Raw genomic sequence first — 17706 nt, 5'->3', positions numbered from 1 at the left:
ACATGGTGGCTCACAACCATCTGTAATGGGGTCTGGTGCCCTCTTCTGGCCTTCAGGCATATACACAGACAGAATATTGTATACATAATAAATAAATAAATATTAAAAAAAAAAGAAATAAAACTCAGGCTGATTCTGGCGGTGCACACCTTTAATCCCAGCACTCAGGAGGCAGAGACAGGCAGATCTCTGAGTTCGAGGACAAGTCTGGTCTACAAGATCTAGTTCTAGAACAGGCTCCAAAGCTACAGAGAAACCCTATGGAGCTACAGAGAAACCCTATCTCGAATAAACATGAATGAATGAATGAATGAATGAATGAATGAATGAATGAATGGAAAGTAAAAGTCAGGAATGATCATATATACCTGTAATTCCAGCACAGTGGTAGAAGGTGGGCGGCAGACACAGGGGGATTGCTGAAGCCTGCCTACCACCAACCTAGCCAAAAAACAGTGAGTTCAGGTTCAGTGAGAAACCCTGTCTCAAAGCAAGGTGGAGAAAGACAGAGGGATACACAGTATCCTCTTCTGACCTACTCATGTGTACACATGAGCATAGGTACCCATCCATGCATGTATGCTCGCTTGCTCTCTCTCACATACTCATACACACAATCAGTGATCTGCAATACTTGGTAAAACAAGAAAAAAAAAAGTCCAAAAACAAAAAGCATAGGGACTGGAGAGAAGGCACAGCAGTTAAGAGCACTAGTCAGTCACTCTTCCAAAGGACCCAGGTCCAACTCCCAGCGCCAACATGGCAGTTCCTAACTGTCCGTAACTCAGTTCCAGAGGATCTGGCATCCTCATACACATATATATGCAGACAAAACCCGAATGTACATTTTAAAAAATAAGTATTTCTTTAAAATTAAAAAAATAGAGGGGTATTAGGGCAAAAGATCTTAACTAGCATTTTATAAATGAAATCAAAATAAAATTAGGATGAATATAATGAGTGCTTAAAAATCCAGAGGTTAAGCCGGGTAGTGGTGGCGCACGTCTTTAATCCCAGAACTCGGGAGGCAGAGGCAGGCGGATCTCTGCGAGTTTGAGGCCAGCCTGGTCTACGAGAGCTAGTTCCAGGACAGGAACCAAAAGCTACAGAGAAACCCTGTCTCGAAAAATTAAAATAAAATAAAATAAAAATCCAGAGGTTAAAGAAATGGTAAATAATGTTAAAATAACTAAATATCCACAGAAATGTGGGGATACAGCAACATTTATACACTACTCTTATACACAGAGAAAAAAACAGAAAAGCTGGAGTAACCATTTTTAAGTACATGCATATTCCACTCATTCCTGGGCTCTATCTCAAAGCTATTCCCACACCAAATTTACAAAAGGTGTTATATAAAGGTTTTAATTGCAGCAATATTGAAAGAGTCTATGTATTCACCATTTAGAGTAGTTAAACGAATGGATATACTCTACAAAGTAACAGAAAGCCATTAGACAGTGACTATATGTATCCACAACCACTCAGAGCCTGAAAATAAAGGGTTAAAAACTAAAAAAGAGCTCTAAAACCAAATATTACTCTTATAAACTCAAGTACATGCACATAAACCATGTCCAACTGAGCGTTGATGGCACTGATCCTTCTGGCACAAGCACAGGCATGTATGTAAGCACTGTCCTGAGCTAACAAGGGCATGTGGTCACCCTACCTAGTAAGTATTGTTTTCTGTAACCTAGAGAGACTAGTCTTTATTAAAAAGATAAATACCGCCGGGCGGTGGTGGCGCACGCCTTTAATCCCAGCACTCAGGAGGCAGAGGCAGGCGGATCTCTGGGAGTTCGAGGCCAGCCTGGTCTACAAGAGCTAGTTCCAGGACAGGCACCAAAGCTACAGAGAAACCCTGTCTCGAAAAACAAAACAACAACAACAAAAAAAAAAATATGTTAACTCCCAACAATGAAAAGGAAAGATAATGAAATATATGTATGAAAATACTGTAATGAGTTGCTTGGGATGTAGCTCAGAATGCTTGTCTAGCATGCATGAGCACTGGGTTTGATGCCCAGCACTATATGAAACTAGAAGTAGTGGTCCACACTATAACCTCAGCCAAGTGAGGGTTATTGCCATTTACTTATCATTTCATTAGCAAAGCCCCAATGAAACCTACTATTTTGCACGCTAAACTAAAAAAATAAAACAAAAATATAAAGCAGGCATGGTGGTGCATACCATTTATTCTCCCAGACTCAGAAAGCAGACACAAGTGGATCTCTTCTGACCCAGCCTGCTTCATATCGTAAGATCCAGGCCAGCCAGGGCTCTATAGTGTAATTCTCTAAAATAACAACACTAACAACAATAATAATATATTCTTTAAAAACCTCCTTATATAAGTTCTTAGGAATTATGATCATTCATCAAGGTGGACACTTTTAAACTAGTTATACTAAATAGTAAAACTTTGTAAAAATGACTTTACAATTTGTTGCATTTCCAACCTCAACTTTTTACTGAAATTTTCTTCTAAAAGTAAGGTTTAGATGTTAAAATATTAAAAATCCAAAAATCTAGCTGGAAAAAAAAAATCTAGCTGGAACCAAGTATGGTAGCCTAAATCTACAATCCTAGCACTTAAGAGAAGCAGGTGCATTGCCCACTTCAAGTTGAAGTCCAGCTTGAGACTTAACATAGCAAGGTATTGTCTCAAAATGAAATAAATAAGTATATCGAAAGAGAAAACATTGCAAAGTTGTCAAACAGGAATTAGTTCTAGACTTCTGTTTTACATTTGTTTGTGTGTGCACATGTACTGAGGTCAAAGGACACTGTGAGAGTTGGTTCATGCATATGTTTCATTATCTTTTCTTCTCAGGAACCAAAGGGGTCAGACTTTACTGGCTAGTGCTTTTACTCTGTGACCATCTCACCAGTCCATCTGCTGTTTCTGGACTGTATTTTTTCTGTATCACTTTGAAGGCCAAGTATTTAATAAGTGATTTACTACTTTTAAAGGCAAAGAATTGGCTAACACTAGAGGTTTTGCAATAAATAAAAATATTAACACAAGAATTTTAATTTACCTCTATTTCTCTGAAATTGCATTGCTACAAAAAATAAAACATGATGGCTGACAAGTTTTTTTTTGGGTTTTTTTTTTTTTTGGTTTTTTTTTTTTTTTTTTTGTGGTTTTTGTAGACCAGGCTGGTCTCGAACTCACAGAGATCTGCCTGCCTCTGCCTCCCAAGTGCTGGGATTAAAGGCGTGCGCCACCACCGCCCGGCTGGCTGACAAGTTTTTAAAGTAACTCAAAAGTTCAAAGTTCAAAAGTACCAGACCACTCCATTCATTCTCTCTCAAATATTCTAAACTCACTAACCATAATATGCAAAGAAGCTGGGTAGCACAGTAGAGTAATTCTCTCTAAGCACAGGCTTCTGTCAAATCTCTACAACAGTATTATTTCCTCATCTAAATCTAAATTTGACACAAAATGAAGTGTCAAAGACCTTAGACCTAAAAGGAGACCAGAATGGATATAAAACTCTGACACAATGATTAGGCAAATATAATCTTCAGATGCTTTTGGCTCCATCCAAAACTCATACAGGGACTGTGTGTAAAACTGATAAGCTCTAAAAGGCTGACAAATTACCGCAATACAAGTAGACAAGAAGACACCAGACTTAAAAGGTTTAATTGTATTTTTATAGTGTGTATTTTTCTCTTTCCCACTAGGCTTTAAAAATTAAGAGGCCCAGACTTTGTGATATATCTATTTCATCCCAAGCACTGTGCTGGAGGCTGGGGACTCCAAAAGTCAAATGACATTCAAGTATGATACTGTATAACTCCAGGAAGGACAACTCACGCAGACTATGCTGTGAATCAGATCTCAACTTGCAGAACATGTAAGGCAAGTTGATGTATGCTTACCATCCCAGCTTCAATGGGAAGCAGAGATAGAAATTACAAAAACAGCCTAAGCAACACAGAAAACCCTATCTTCTTTGAAGCTACATCTCAAATAACAAAGAACATGAAATTCCACTAAAAGATTCAGTAGATAGAATTCAAAACTGTAATTGAAGTTTTAGCTACACCTTTGATTTCATCAGAATCAATTCATTTTGTTTTCTCATATGCCTACCACATATACATGTATAGTCTTTAATGTTTGAGCTAAATTTCATATGCCCTGTATTCTTAAAGCCTTGGCATCAGAGTTTCATAAAATGGGCCAACTCCTCAATATGCTACTCATTCATCCATCAGCAGATATTCATTGAGCATCTTGTTTATGTTAGATGTTGGAGTAGGTTCTAAAAAGAGGAATTAATGGAATTAAAGAAGAAATAAGAAGCCGGGCGGTGGTGGCGCACGCCTTTAATCCCAGCACTGGGGAGGCAGAGGCACGCAGATCTCTGTGAGTTCGAGACCAGCCTGGTCTAAAAGAGCTAGTTCTAGGACAGGCTCCAAAACCACAAAGAAACCCTGTCTCGAAAAAAAAAAAAATTAAGAAGAAATAAGATACAGTGTCTGCCCTCATGATGCTTACAGACAATTCACTCACAAATAGTCTAAAAGTACCAGGTACACTGTCTACACCCACAACTATTCAGAGGGCTGAAGCAGGAGTTCAAGACCAACCAAATTAACATATCAAGCTCTCTTCTCAAGTGGGAGACAACCTAAAGAAAAAAACATTTTGCTTTTCACTTTTTTTGTTTCGTTTTTCAGAAGAACAGGGTTTCTCTGTGTAGCCCTGGCTGTCCTGAACTTACTCTGTAGACCAGGCTGGCCTCGAACTCACAGAGATCTATATCCCAAGTGCTGGAACTAAAGGCATGTACCACCACTGCTAGGGAAAAAAAAAGGAAAGAAAAGAAAAGAAGAAAAAGGCTTTTCTTTTCTTTCCTTTTGTTTTTTCTTTTTCGAGACAGGGTTTCTCTGTGGTTTTGGAGCCTGTCCTGGAACTAGCTCTTGTAGACCAGGCTGGTCTCGAACTCACAGAGATCTGCCTGCCTCTGCCTCCCAAGTGCTGGGATTAAAGACATGAGCCACCACCGCCCGTCGAAAAAGGCTTTTCTATTGCTGTTTTGTTTTTTTTTTTTTGCTTTGGGGGGAGGTCTTTTCAAACTCACACGATCCTCCCTCAGCCTTCTCAGTGCTAGGACTAAAGGCATGAGCCACCATGCCCAGTTACTTAGAGAGCAACTTTAACCAAAATCTTATCTTGTCTCCAGATAAATTAAAACAATATGAAAAATATCAACATATTCATAACTCAAAAGCACCAGAGGTTTATGATCTGACAGCAGCACACACTCAAGAGTATTTAAACACTAATACAAATTACAACCTGTCATTATACATAACATCCTTCAAAAAGCATCTGGACTGGAAGGTACTTAAGAAGAGTTAAGTATGTGCTAAGCATGTGTAAAATCCTGGGTTCAATTCTCACCACCCCAAAGAAAAAGAAATCTGATATTTTGTTCTTGGTTTTTGTTCTGTTTTGGGGACAGGGTGTCATCCAGGCTGGCCTCAAATTCTTAAGGATCTTGTAGATTCTGCCACCTGAGTGCTGGCAGCAGGAATGTGCCCACCTTGCCCAGGCTCCCCACCCCAATCTTGGTTTTCTAAGACAGGTTCTCATTCTCCAAAAGCTTATGAACTCACTCTGCACCGTAGGCTGGCCTCATACTCTTGCCAGTCCTTCTGCCTCAGTCTCTCAAGTGCCCAAATTTATAGCCATATATTACCACTGCCAGCTCTAGCTTACACCTCAAGTTAACACATACCACATACAGTCCCCCATACCAACTTTGTACTCCCATATAACATTTTATCAAAAAATCATTAAAGCTTTCCTCCCAGGTAAAGCATTTTGCACAAAATTCACCCCAAGAGGGAAAACATAAAATTGTAAAATATTCCTATTGCAAACCAAACACGTAGTATCAATAGGTAAACTCAAATTGACTGTGCACATAAATGAAACTTTACTGTGTATTTCCTAAATAAAATGTCCAACAACTCAGAGTCATTTAGCACTTTAAAGTGGCCCCTTAAACAGTATAACTTTCCATTCCAATGCAGACAACAGTTGGGCTTCAATAGTCCTCATAACAAGTTATAAAATCCTACCACCAACCCATCTGGTTGCCAGAAATTATGGATATTATTTATCTATAATGAAGTTTTTAAGAACATCCAGTAAAGGCTCTTAGGACGTACCAAAAGATGTGGTAGAATACAAAAAAACAAAACCCTCAGTTGACATTCTTCAGAAGATACAAAAATGATAATATTGAAAATTTGCTAAATCGTACAACTCATTAGAAAAATACAAATCAGTCCCGGTAGTGGTAAGACCACAGAGGCAGGAGGATCTCATAAGCTGGAGGCCAGACTGGTTACAGAACCAAAAGAGCTGTTACACAGAGAAACCCCGTCTCAAAAAACCAAAAAAAAAAAAAAAAAAAAAAAAAAAAAGTAAAGAAGGAAGGAAGGAAAAAATAAATCTGCTGCGAGGTGGCGGTGCAAGTATTTAATCCCAGCCCTTGAGGCAGAGGTGGAAGGATCTCTGAGTTCAAGGTCAGTCTGGTCTCCCTGACACCCAAGGCAACAAAAAGAAACTGTCTCAAGGGGAAGAAAAGAAAAATACAAATAAAAAAATATCTAAGGAAAGGTTCAGTAGGTTTAAAACATCTGCTCTGCTACCAAATTTAACAATCTGCGTTTGATCCCTGAGACTCATAGGGCAGAGGTTAGAAAACCAATTCCCAAAATTATCCTCTGGCCTCCAGATATGTACCATAATATATATACTTCTACAATCAATACATAAGTGTAATTTTAATTTAATAAGATATCATCCCACACAGAATAGCTATTACAAAAAAATTACTAGGTTTTTTTGGTGGTGTTTATCTTTTTGAGACAGGAACTTACTACACAGTTCTACCTGCCCTGAAGCAATTTACCCGTAGAACAGGTAAACCAGTCTGGCCTTGAACTCAGAGATACCCTGCCACTCGCCACCGCCTCTGGAGCTTAAAGGCGTGTTCCACTAGACCCCAGCTAAAAAAATTATTCTTAAGCCATCTACCAAATAGCAGGGTATGGTAGAGCACACCTTCGATCCCAGCACTCAGGAGGCAGAAGCAGCTGGATATCTGAGTTTGAAGTCAGCCTGGTCTACATAGCAAGTTCCAGGTAAACCAGGGCTACACAGAGAAACCCTGTCTCAAAAAAAAAAAAAAAAAAAAACCCACAATCCTTTAAGTGATGGTGAGGATGAGGATGTGAGCAAGGCAAGGGAAGCCCACCTAACTGATGGGAAAGTAAGATGGCATAACAACCCTGGAGAACAATGGAGGATCCTCAAAACAATAGAAATGGAACCACCACATCTTTCAGCAATCTCAATTGTGGATATTTACCCAAAGAAACTAAAATCAAGCTCTCAAAGACGTGTGCCAGGTGTGGTAACCCAGGCCTTTAATCCCAGCACTCAGGAAACAGAGGCAGGCAGATCTCTGAGTTCAAGACCAGCCTGGTCTACAGAGTAAGTTTGAGGACAGCCAGGGCTATACAAAGAAATCCTGTCTCCAAAAAATAAAAAATAACAACAACATATTTTAAAGAGGTAGCTTCATTCCTATGTCCACTGTAGCATTATGCACAACAACCAGAATATAAAAACAATATTAATTGCCATATGCCAGGTAAATAAATAAAGAAAATATGGTCTATGTATGTGTGGATGGATAGATAGATAGATAGATAGATAGATAGATAGATAGATAGATAGATAGTAAGTATATACACTGGAATATTTTTCAACCTTTAAGAAGGTTGAAACTTACAGCATAGACAAACCTGGAGCACATTATGCTAAGTGAACTAAGCCAGAAATTAAATAATCTCATTTGTGTGTACAACAGAAGACAAGCAAACTCAAATATGCAGAAGGAACAAGGGTGATTGCCAATAGCTAAAGGAATAAAGAACAGGGACGCAGTGGTCAAAGCCAACAAAGTTTCATTTCTGCCAGATAAATAATTCTAGAAAGCTACTATATAGCCTATTGACTACAGCTAAAAACATTGTATCACACCTAAAAAGAAATAAACTGTATCATACTGACAAAAAAATATCTACATCAAAGAGAAAAGGAAATGATATCATGTTGGAAAATAATATATAATCAGGCTGTGGTGGTGCACTCCTTTAATTCCAGCACTCGGGAAGAAGAGGCAGGTGGATCTCTGAGTTTGAAGTTAGCCTGGTCTACAGAGCTAGTTCCAGGACAGTCAGAGCTGTAACACAGAGAAACCCTGTCTCCAAAAAGAAAGAAAGAGAAAGAAAAAAAAGAGAGAGAAAAAACAAAAAACATAAAAATGGACGTAGTAAAGAGAGCAGAAAAACTACAGAATTGCTGTTCTAGTGGTTTTCATGGTGGTGGGCGTTTTACAGGCTTATTCTTATCCCCAAACTCCTCACTCAGGCTCTGGACTGATGGCACATGAATGCAATCCCAGCACTCGGGAAGCAGAGGCAGTAGAAGCAATCACAAGGTCCAGGACAGATTGGTCTACCTAGCAAATTCTAGGACAGCCAAAAACATACAGCAAAACCCTGCCTAAAACAAAGCAAACAAAAAAATTAACTTAAAAAATAAATGTAAGGGACTGGAGAGATGGTTCAGTGGTTAAGAGCACTGATTGCTCTTCCAGAGGACCTGGGTTCAATTCCCACATAACAGCTCACAACTATCTATAATTCCAGTTCCAGGGAATCTGACACCTTCACACCAATGCACATAAAATGTTTTTAAAAACCATTAAAAGTAGAAAAGATTTTTTTTTTATCATTCCAATAAAGCAGAATGCTTCCTAGTTGATCTGCTTCATTACACAGATACCATTTTAGACTAAGAAAAAATTCTAGGAATAATGCTTGGTGCTATGATTTCCTAAATCAAATAAACAAATAAGAAAGTGAATGAAAATAATTTAAAATCATAAGAAGGGGAGAAAGATTAACATAAAATGTGAAAAACAGCACAAAAGTAGAAAAAAAAAAGAACTCCTTTATCTCTATGGTACAAAGAGGAATACATTTCTTAATATAAAAAGGGGGGTCTTCTAAAGCAACAAAGTAGCTGCCTTTAATTGGAAGGCAGAAACAGGTGGATCTCTGTGAGTTTGAGGCCAGCCTGGTCTACAGAGCTACTCCCAGAACAGGCTCCAAAGCTACAAAGAAACCTGTCTCAAAACACCCCCTTCCCCAAAAAAGAATAAAGTAGTAAGCAATTCCCATCAAATTAGGCTTTGCAGACAGGAAGAAATATCTATTAAAGACCCACCAATACAGAGGGTATGCTTAAGTGTACTAGAAAGGGTGAACTAGGAGAGCTACATTCCTATAACAAAACAAATTAAAGAGCTAACCACATTCAAATCAATTTACTTCAGGAATACCCAAGAAAGAAATATACAACATATTTCATATATGTAACATTTCATAAACTTAATAAATTCAGACCTGTATCTTTTCCTCTTCTATAGGTCCAATAGCTCACAGTATGAGAATATCTCTAAAAATTTCTCTGAGAAAGCAATTAGATTCGTCATCCGCTACAGCTATAACATAAATCCCTTTAAGAGTAAAAGGCAAATATTTCAAAGTAAATCTTAAGAGACAACTGTTTATAGTCTTTTAAAACACTTTCAAAAAGAGTTCTCAAAATAATGTTTCATTAGTATCCTTCTAGAAAAACAATCTCTTTCATTCTAGCCATTTAAAAGCTACCAAGTGTTCATTTCTACATTAGACTATTGATTCTTTGCCTTTTAACATCTCCATAACAGCTGCCTGACAAATTACCTCACCTTACTCCTCAGCGGGTAAGGACAGCATAAGATCTCTAAATTCAAACATGGGACCACAGACTGAAGAGAGGGAGATGAGCTAATTGCCTCAGATGAGTCTGACACTCCTCTAATAGACTAGGCATTGAGAACATGATACAATTACATGCTTACACTCTAAATATTTTATTTGCACTTAAGTGTAGAGGACACACCGTTCTTTAAAATTATTTAAGATTGTGACTGCATCAGTAAGTTAAGAAATGTGTATAAGTTAGGATAGTTTCTACAGGAAAAAAAAAATCTTTAAAACACTTAGCTCAACCAAAGAGATCTATACACTCCTAAAAGTCTACTAGATTAAGACAGCTCAAAAATACTTTTCAGATTTTTCACAGAAAAAGATTTCCAAAGACACAATGAATATATTTCGTAGCATGGTAAAATATTTCTGTTGTTTATACTAAATTTCATTCTGAGTGGTGTCAAAACAGTATAAAACAGAGAAAACTTACATAAACAATCAAAACTTTGTAAATCCCTACAGAACCTTACGTAGGCTAAGTAAGAAAAAAGGGTGTGAATTTAAAGGGATATTTTAAATTACACGGTTCGGCCAAAAGTCTCTCGGGAAGTTAATCGCTTTCTAGGCATTATCCATTTGGATCACTGAATTCAGACCCAATCTCGTAGGAACGCACACGTCTCGCTAACTTTAAGTGACACCTGTGCCAGCTTCGTGTTCTGCACTGTGGGTGAGGGAAGTTCAGGGTCTCAGATCTCGTCTTTTCACAGAACTAAGTCATCCCCTGCTTCTTCGAGTGCCACTTCTGTAACTGTATGGACAACAGTGCTAGGTTGGCTTTTGTAACCCAGTTCCTCAACAGAAACGTAGAAAGCATGTCACTTCGGAATGATGGTGCCCACTCGACACCTTTCTTCCTACACACTCCTGTTGTGACTTTAAAGTACTCTGCTCTCTAGCAGGGCCTCGGTTCACCCGACAGCTTACAGCGCCGCGTCTTATCTGCCTTGCCTAGGGAGGCGTTAAGCGTCGGTTTTGTTTTTAAAGTTGGTGTCAGAGCAGCTACAAACTTTTTTCAGCATCCCTGCATGCCTGCCAACTGGAGCTCTGTTCACTTCCTTACCAACTTGAACCACCCCCAAACTAAGTAAGCTCAGTTAGACAGCGGCAAGAGCTGACACACTTTCAAGAAGGGTTTGACACCGCGGAAAACTTTCACTTCTCTCTTCTCCCCTTCCAAGCCAGGGACAGCAGCAGCCCTGGGTTCTCGCTTCCTCTAGTATTCCCCTCCGAAGCCGCGCAAGGACACGGAAGGCAGACCGTTCCAATGTCCCCGAACAGGACCCCAAGAGCCCTCTCCCGCGGATTCGAGTGCTGTTCTTTAACACAAAAGAACCGGGCCGGCACAGCAGAGGTGCTGGAGTCACGGCCCTTCGGCGGCTGCCACCCTCCACCGCACCCGCAGACGGTCTCTGGCCAGACAAAGCCCGGGCGGCCGGGCAGGCGCTCTCAAGTCTCGGTCGCGGGCCGCCGCTCTTACCCGGGCCTCGTCCAGGGCGCCGCCGCTTCCCCCGGCCTTGGCTGCCGGGCAGCTGGCCGCGCGCGTCTTGGAGGAGCGGGTCCGAGAGGAGATGAAATGGCTGCTGCCGCCGGTGGCCCCCGGCTCCGCTCCGGCCCCAGGCCCAGGCCCGGGCCCAGGAGACTTGGACCCGAGAAGGCGCAGAGAGCTCTTCCGGGTGTTCACCATGGTACAGCCAGAGGACCGGGTCCACGCCGCGCCCGCCGCTCCCGGGAGAGGCGAGGAAGGCCGGCGCGCCGGCAGGCAGTCAGGGCCAGCGGAGCCTCGCCGGGCCGGCTCGCGTTGCCTCTCCGGGACGCAGGCCACGACAAGCAAGAGCGGGGCAGGAGCCAGCGGCAGCGCGAGGAGGCGGGGAGCGGGAGGCGGAAGCGAGGCTGCAGGCCGGCCGCACAGACCCAGCTCCGGCTCAGCCGTCCTCAGCGGGAGCCGAGCGGAGCCGCCATGTCTGCCCCTTTCTCTCTCGTTCTCTCTCTCTCTCTCTCTCTCTCTCCCTCTCTCTCCCTCGCTTGCTCGCTCGCTCTCTCTCTCGAGTTCCGTGCGTCAGGGCTCTGGCGCCGCAGGGCCGACAAGGCCGCTTCCGGCCTCGGCCGCTGCGGGGCGCTGCAAGAACGCGCAGCCCTTCCCTCTCCGCAGCCTCCGTAGGCCCCGCCCATCCGTGACGTCAGCGCCCGGCGGGGGAGCGAGGGAGGCGCTCTGGGCTGTGAACTCGGAGGGGCTAGGTTTCACTGGCCTGTCTAGACTGGGGGATGGGCAGCGCCGACTAGGGCGCGGGACCGGTTCCCGTGTGGAACGTAGCCCGGACCCTTCAACGCCCAGCCAGGACCGAAGCCCCTAGACACCCGCGACCCCTGCGGTGGCCTGGTTGACGCAAGGAACGGCCTGCGAGGCGCGGGAAGGAAGGAGACTGGAGAAGAGAGGGCGCGGTATGGGGGTGGGGAGTGGGGGAGTTCCAATTGCCTAGCTACCTAAGGCAAGACCTTTAATGAACTTGGGCTGCACTTTGCAGGACTGTGCAAACGAGAATGGCAGAGGAAGGACACCTTCTCGGTAGTCCACGCAAGGTAAACTGAGAAAGGAAAAAGAAAAAACAACCTAGGAGCCTTGCGTCTTTTTTCACCCACCGTGCAGACCAGGCTGGCCTTGAACTCTTGAAGACCCAGGGATTAAAGGGGTTAAAGGCAAGATGAAGAGCACCTCATCTTTAAGCATAGAGAAGCAGTGTTGTTTCCTATGACCTTAGCCAGATCTACCTGAGTGATTTTAGCAGCCTCCTACTGTGCACCCATAAGCAAAATTAAAACAAAACATTTCCAAAGGAAGGGGAAAAATAAAGCACACATAATATGAAAAGATCTGCTATTATGGATGGAATAATTATTGCTCATTTCAAAACATAATTTATCAGAGATAGCCTTTATTTGGGCAGCAATTTCCCTTTTATTACATTGAAAAGTTGAAGAATGAAGAAATTTATGTGTTTAAAACAAAAAAAAAAACAAACAAAAAAAAAAAACAAGTAGCTTCATAGCAACAACATTTTATCCATGTAAGTCCCCAGCAAGAAAAATTAATGAGCTTCAATCGGCCTCACAATGTCTATGTACAGAATAGTTTGAATTCCAGAAAAACAAAAACACTTGAGAGGCAAAGATGACATCAACTTGAGTTCAAAGCCTGGTCTACAAAGTGACTTCCAGGACAGCCAAAGCTACATACTGAGGCCCTGTTTGAAAGCTCCCTGACAAAAGGACCAGAAGGCATTGACCTGCAGTGCAAATGTGGTGGGAGGCGTCCAGAGATGCACCTTGAGCTACAAAATGAGGGAAAGACATGGACAAAGAAAAGCTTGGAGAACATAGGACACAGTTGTCTGTACTAGAGAAAAAAATAACAAGTCAGTAAAACACTTTTTAAACTTTATTTAAAACTATATACAAATAAGGCTTGGGCATATAATGTAGTGGCAGAACACTTGACTTCAGTATATATTACACACACACAGGTCAAACTAGCACAATAAAAAAAATTACAATTAGAAGAGTTGACAAGATACTAAGTTTGGTTACTTTGGGAACAACCAAAAGCTAAGCCCTAGGGGGCTGGAGAGATGGCCCAGCAGTTAAGAGCACTGGCTGTTCTTCCAGAAGACCCAGGTTCAAATCCCAGCACCCACATGGCAACACACAACTGTCTGTAACTCCAGTTCCAGGGGATCTGATACCTTCACACCAATGCACATAAAATAAAGCCAAGCCCTAGAAGGCACAAAGACAAACTTCTAAAGATCGCTTTTATTTTCAAAGTGTTTGTCCGATCCCAGTGAACTCAGAACCTGTCTATTCTGAGAGACGAAAAAGAACTGGGTATTGTGGCACAGGTCTGTAATCCCAGCACTTCAGGAAGCTGAGCCAAGACAATTTCAATTTTAAGGCTAGCTTGGGCTATAGCAAGGTGAAGGTCAAGCCTGGGCTACCTATTTAAAAAAAAAAGTATTCTATGTAAGTGTTCCACCACAAACCTTCACTACTAGCCATGTGTTTTATTGTCCAGACAGGATCTTGCTAAATTGCCCAGGCTAGCCTATGTACAAATTTGTAATCTTACTATTTCAGTCTCCTTGGCAACTGGGATTACAGGCATGTGCTGCCATGGTAGCTATGAAAAAATACTCTTAATAAATGATGTTAGGACAATTGGATATACTTTTATGAATAAAAAACCCTACTATTGTCTCATGTGTAAAGATTAACTTTAAATTCATTAGAGACATACATAAAGCTCTTAATTTTATTTTTTTTATTATTTATTTATTGGTTTTTCAAGACAGGGTTTCTCTTTGTAGCTTTGGAGCCTGTCCTGGAACTCACGCTGTAGACCAGGCTGGCCTCGAACTCACAGCAGTCTGCTTGCCTCTGCCTTCTGAGTGCTGGGATTAAAGGCGTGCACCACCACCATTTGGTGAGCTGTTGATTTTTTTTAACTCAAAAATTGTATAAACAGCCTGGGGGTGGTGGCACACGCCTTTAATCCCAGCACTCGGGAGGCAGAGGCAGGCGGATCTCTGTGAGTTCGAGGCCAGCCTGGTCTACAAGAGCTAGTTCCAGGACAGGAACCAAAAAGCTACAGAGAAACCCTGTCTTGAAAAATCAAAAAAAAATTGTCTAAACATAGGATAAGAAGACATTTCTTAGCTGGGTGGTTGTGACGCATGCCTTTAATCCCAGCACTCCGAAGGCAGAAGCAGGTGCATCTCTGTGAGTACAAGGCCAGTCTGGTCTAGACCACTAGTTCCAGGACAGGCTCTAAAGCTATACAGAGAAACCCTGTCTTGAAAAATAAAAAAATACAAAACAACACCAACAAAAAAGGCATTTCTTATAAAGGACACAAAAAATATAAACTAAAAAAGAAAAGATGAGAAATTATTTAGAGAAATCTAAATAAGAAAAAAATCATTTGCTCACTGAAAGATACCTTTTTTTAAAAGATAGAAAATGAGCCCAAGACCTTAAAAATGTTTGGCAGTGTGTCTCAGCAAGCAGAGGCAGGCGAACCTCAGTGAGTTCCCCATCACTCTAGTCTACACAGTGCTTATCAGGCCAACCAGGACTGCACAGTGTGAAGTCATATGGGAGGCAGGGGTGCTAGGCAAAGGCTTCACCGCTTAGCAACATCCCTAACCCAAAGGCTTTTTTTTAAAAAATACTTATTCGTTTTATTTTATATGTAGGTGTGCACACATGCAACACATACATGCAGTAACAGCAGAAGTCAGAAGAAGGCACCAGATACCTGAAAGTGAGCCACCCCACATGGATACTAGGAACCAAACCTGGGCCCTCTTCAAGAGCAGTAAGTGCTCTTAACTTGGACCATCTCTTCAGCACCCCTGATGGTTTTCCTCAAAAGTTTCTTTTAGGACTGGGTAGATAAAGCCCAGCAGTTAAGAGCGCTTGCTGAGTTTACACAGGACCCAAGTTTGGTTCCAAGCACCAACATTCTGGTAGCTCATAACAACTTTCATTGTGTATCCAGTATATCCAGTGCCAGAGAATCAGCCACCCTATTCTAGCCAGGTTTTGCTTCCTCGGGTACCCTAAGTATGTTTTAAGAAAATAAGTCTTTAAATAAAAAAAAACTACAAGGCACAGTGGGAAAAATCAACAATAAAAAATTAAAAAAAAAAACAGGAAGCAACTTTTTTTGTGCATGGTGGCACCTGTAATCTCAGCATTTCAAGATTGAGGTAAAGGATTTCGGGTGAGAAACTAGCCTGGGCTCAATAAGCAGTTTGGGGCAGTCTGAGTAACAGAAACCCTGTAACCCCCCCCCCTTAAAAAAATACATTGTATATAAAGCCTTAACAGAAAGAATAACATAATAGTATTTTTTGATGGCTTTAGTGTGTAGCCCATGCTGTCCTCAAACTCATAATCCTCAAGCCTGAGATTCTCAAGTATTAGGATTACAGGTGTGTGCCAGTGTGCACACTGTGTGTGTTGATGGTTGATCTTCATTGTCCACTCAACAGGACTGAGATGCCTGAGACTACTAAGACCTTGAGGGCCCTGATCTAACCAAAGGTTTGGTCTACTGGTGGGTCACAATTTGAATGGACAATTGTGAGGTGGTAGAACCGTGAGAGGTTGAGAGCTTGTTGGGAGAAGTGGGTGGCTGGGGTCATGCCTTTGAAGGATACATCTGGGCCCCTTCCTGTTGTTCTCTGTGCGGCCTTCCATTAAGACATGAGAAGCTTCAGTCTGCCACACAGCCTTGCTGTCTTGTTCTGCTCACCCCACCCCGCAGCAATGGCTCAAGCTGACCCTGGTCTGAACCTTTGAGATCTTGAGCCAAAATGAATGGTTCCTCTCTCCTAAGTGAATTTTCTTAGGTGTTTTCATGTAATGGAAAGATAATCCCCAAAGATAAACAAAGGCAGTTTCTTCAAAAAGGACATTTCTAGTGCAAGAAAAGCAAAATACTTATCAGGCTATAAGGAATTCTTCGGGAAGAGGCGATTCTGATTTAGTACTATGGGAGGCCATCCAAGAGACTATTTTTAAGCTTGATGCATGTGAAGGAACACTAAGTTATGAATCCAAATTTATGACATGAAATATGAGGTTGGGGGCTGGAGAGATGGCTCAGTGGTTAAGAGCGCCGTCTGCTCTTCCAGAGGTCCTGAGTTCAATTCCCAGCAACCACATGGTGGCTCCAAACCATCTGTAATGAGATCTGGCGCCCTCCTCTGGTGTTTGGGTATACATGGAGGCAGAAAGTTGTATACATAATAAATATATATATATATCTTAAAAAAAAAGAAAAAAAAAGAAATATGAGGTTGGTATACTGGCCCAGTGTGTTTACTAGTCATATATAACTTAAAATTGCAAAGTTAAAAAACCAGTTCTTCTAGATGGAGAGGCCTATCCCTGTAGTTCAAACCACTAGGCCTGCCTGAGCAACACAAAAAGACCCTGACTCTTAAAAAACATTCAGGGTTTGGGATACAATTCGGTGGGTAGAATGTTTGCTTAGCGTGCTTACAGTCCCAGGTTCCTTCTCTAGCACCACAAAAGGGATGTAGAGGCCAGAGGACCAGAAATTCAAGGTCATCTTTGGTGATGTGGCAAGTTTGGCAGGACAGCAAGAGCTATGTGAGATCCTGTCTCAAAAAGCAAAGACAATTCTGTGAACAACTATGAACAAAAAAATCATATAACGGATGAACAAATTATTGAAATACTCAAACCTCCAAAGTTAATTCAAAAGAATATTAAAAATCTAAATAGACCTGGTTAGTTATTTTTTGTTTGATTGATTGATTGATTGATTGATTAATTGATTGATTTTTCTTTTTCAAGAAAGGGTTTCTCTGTGCAGCCCTGGCTGTCCTGGAACTTGCTATGTACACCAGGCTCATCTCCAACCAAGAAACACTCCTGCCTTTGCCTCTGGAGTGATGGGGTTAAAGGCATGCGCTGCTACCACCCAACTTATAACAAAATTCGTAAACAAAACAAAACAAAACACCAACAAAACAAATCCAGCAGTTTAACAAAAAAGGTTATTCACAATGACAAACTGAAATTTGCTCCAATACTATTCTGCAAGAAATAAAATTTTCTGAAGTAATTGGTACTGGCAAAATTGTACACCGGACTGAGAGATGGCTAAATGGGTACAAAACCATAAATTTTAATGAAAGCCAGGCGGTGGTGGCGCACGCCTTTAATCCCAGCACTTGGGAGGCA

The 17706-nt window shown here is 41.6% G+C and overlaps 1 protein-coding gene across 1 annotated transcript in view; it reads right to left on the bottom strand.

The window, feature by feature from the left end:
* Positions 1 to 12013, bottom strand: part of Atad2b (ATPase family, AAA domain containing 2B) — a 134963-nt gene extending 122950 nt beyond the window's left edge. Inside the window, exon 1 of the mRNA XM_005360570.3 lies at positions 11414 to 12013. Within this exon, the coding sequence (XP_005360627.1) occupies positions 11414 to 11620 (207 nt within the window). The 5' untranslated portion in view covers positions 11621 to 12013. The remainder of the gene's footprint in view (positions 1 to 11413) is intronic.
* Positions 12014 to 17706: the final 5693 nt, after the last annotated feature.

The sequence above is a fragment of the Microtus ochrogaster genome, linkage group LG3, assembly GCF_000317375.1.
Source record: "Microtus ochrogaster isolate Prairie Vole_2 linkage group LG3, MicOch1.0, whole genome shotgun sequence".
NCBI lineage: Eukaryota > Metazoa > Chordata > Mammalia > Rodentia > Cricetidae > Microtus > Microtus ochrogaster.
This window is presented reverse-complemented; position numbering and strand designations above follow the sequence as displayed.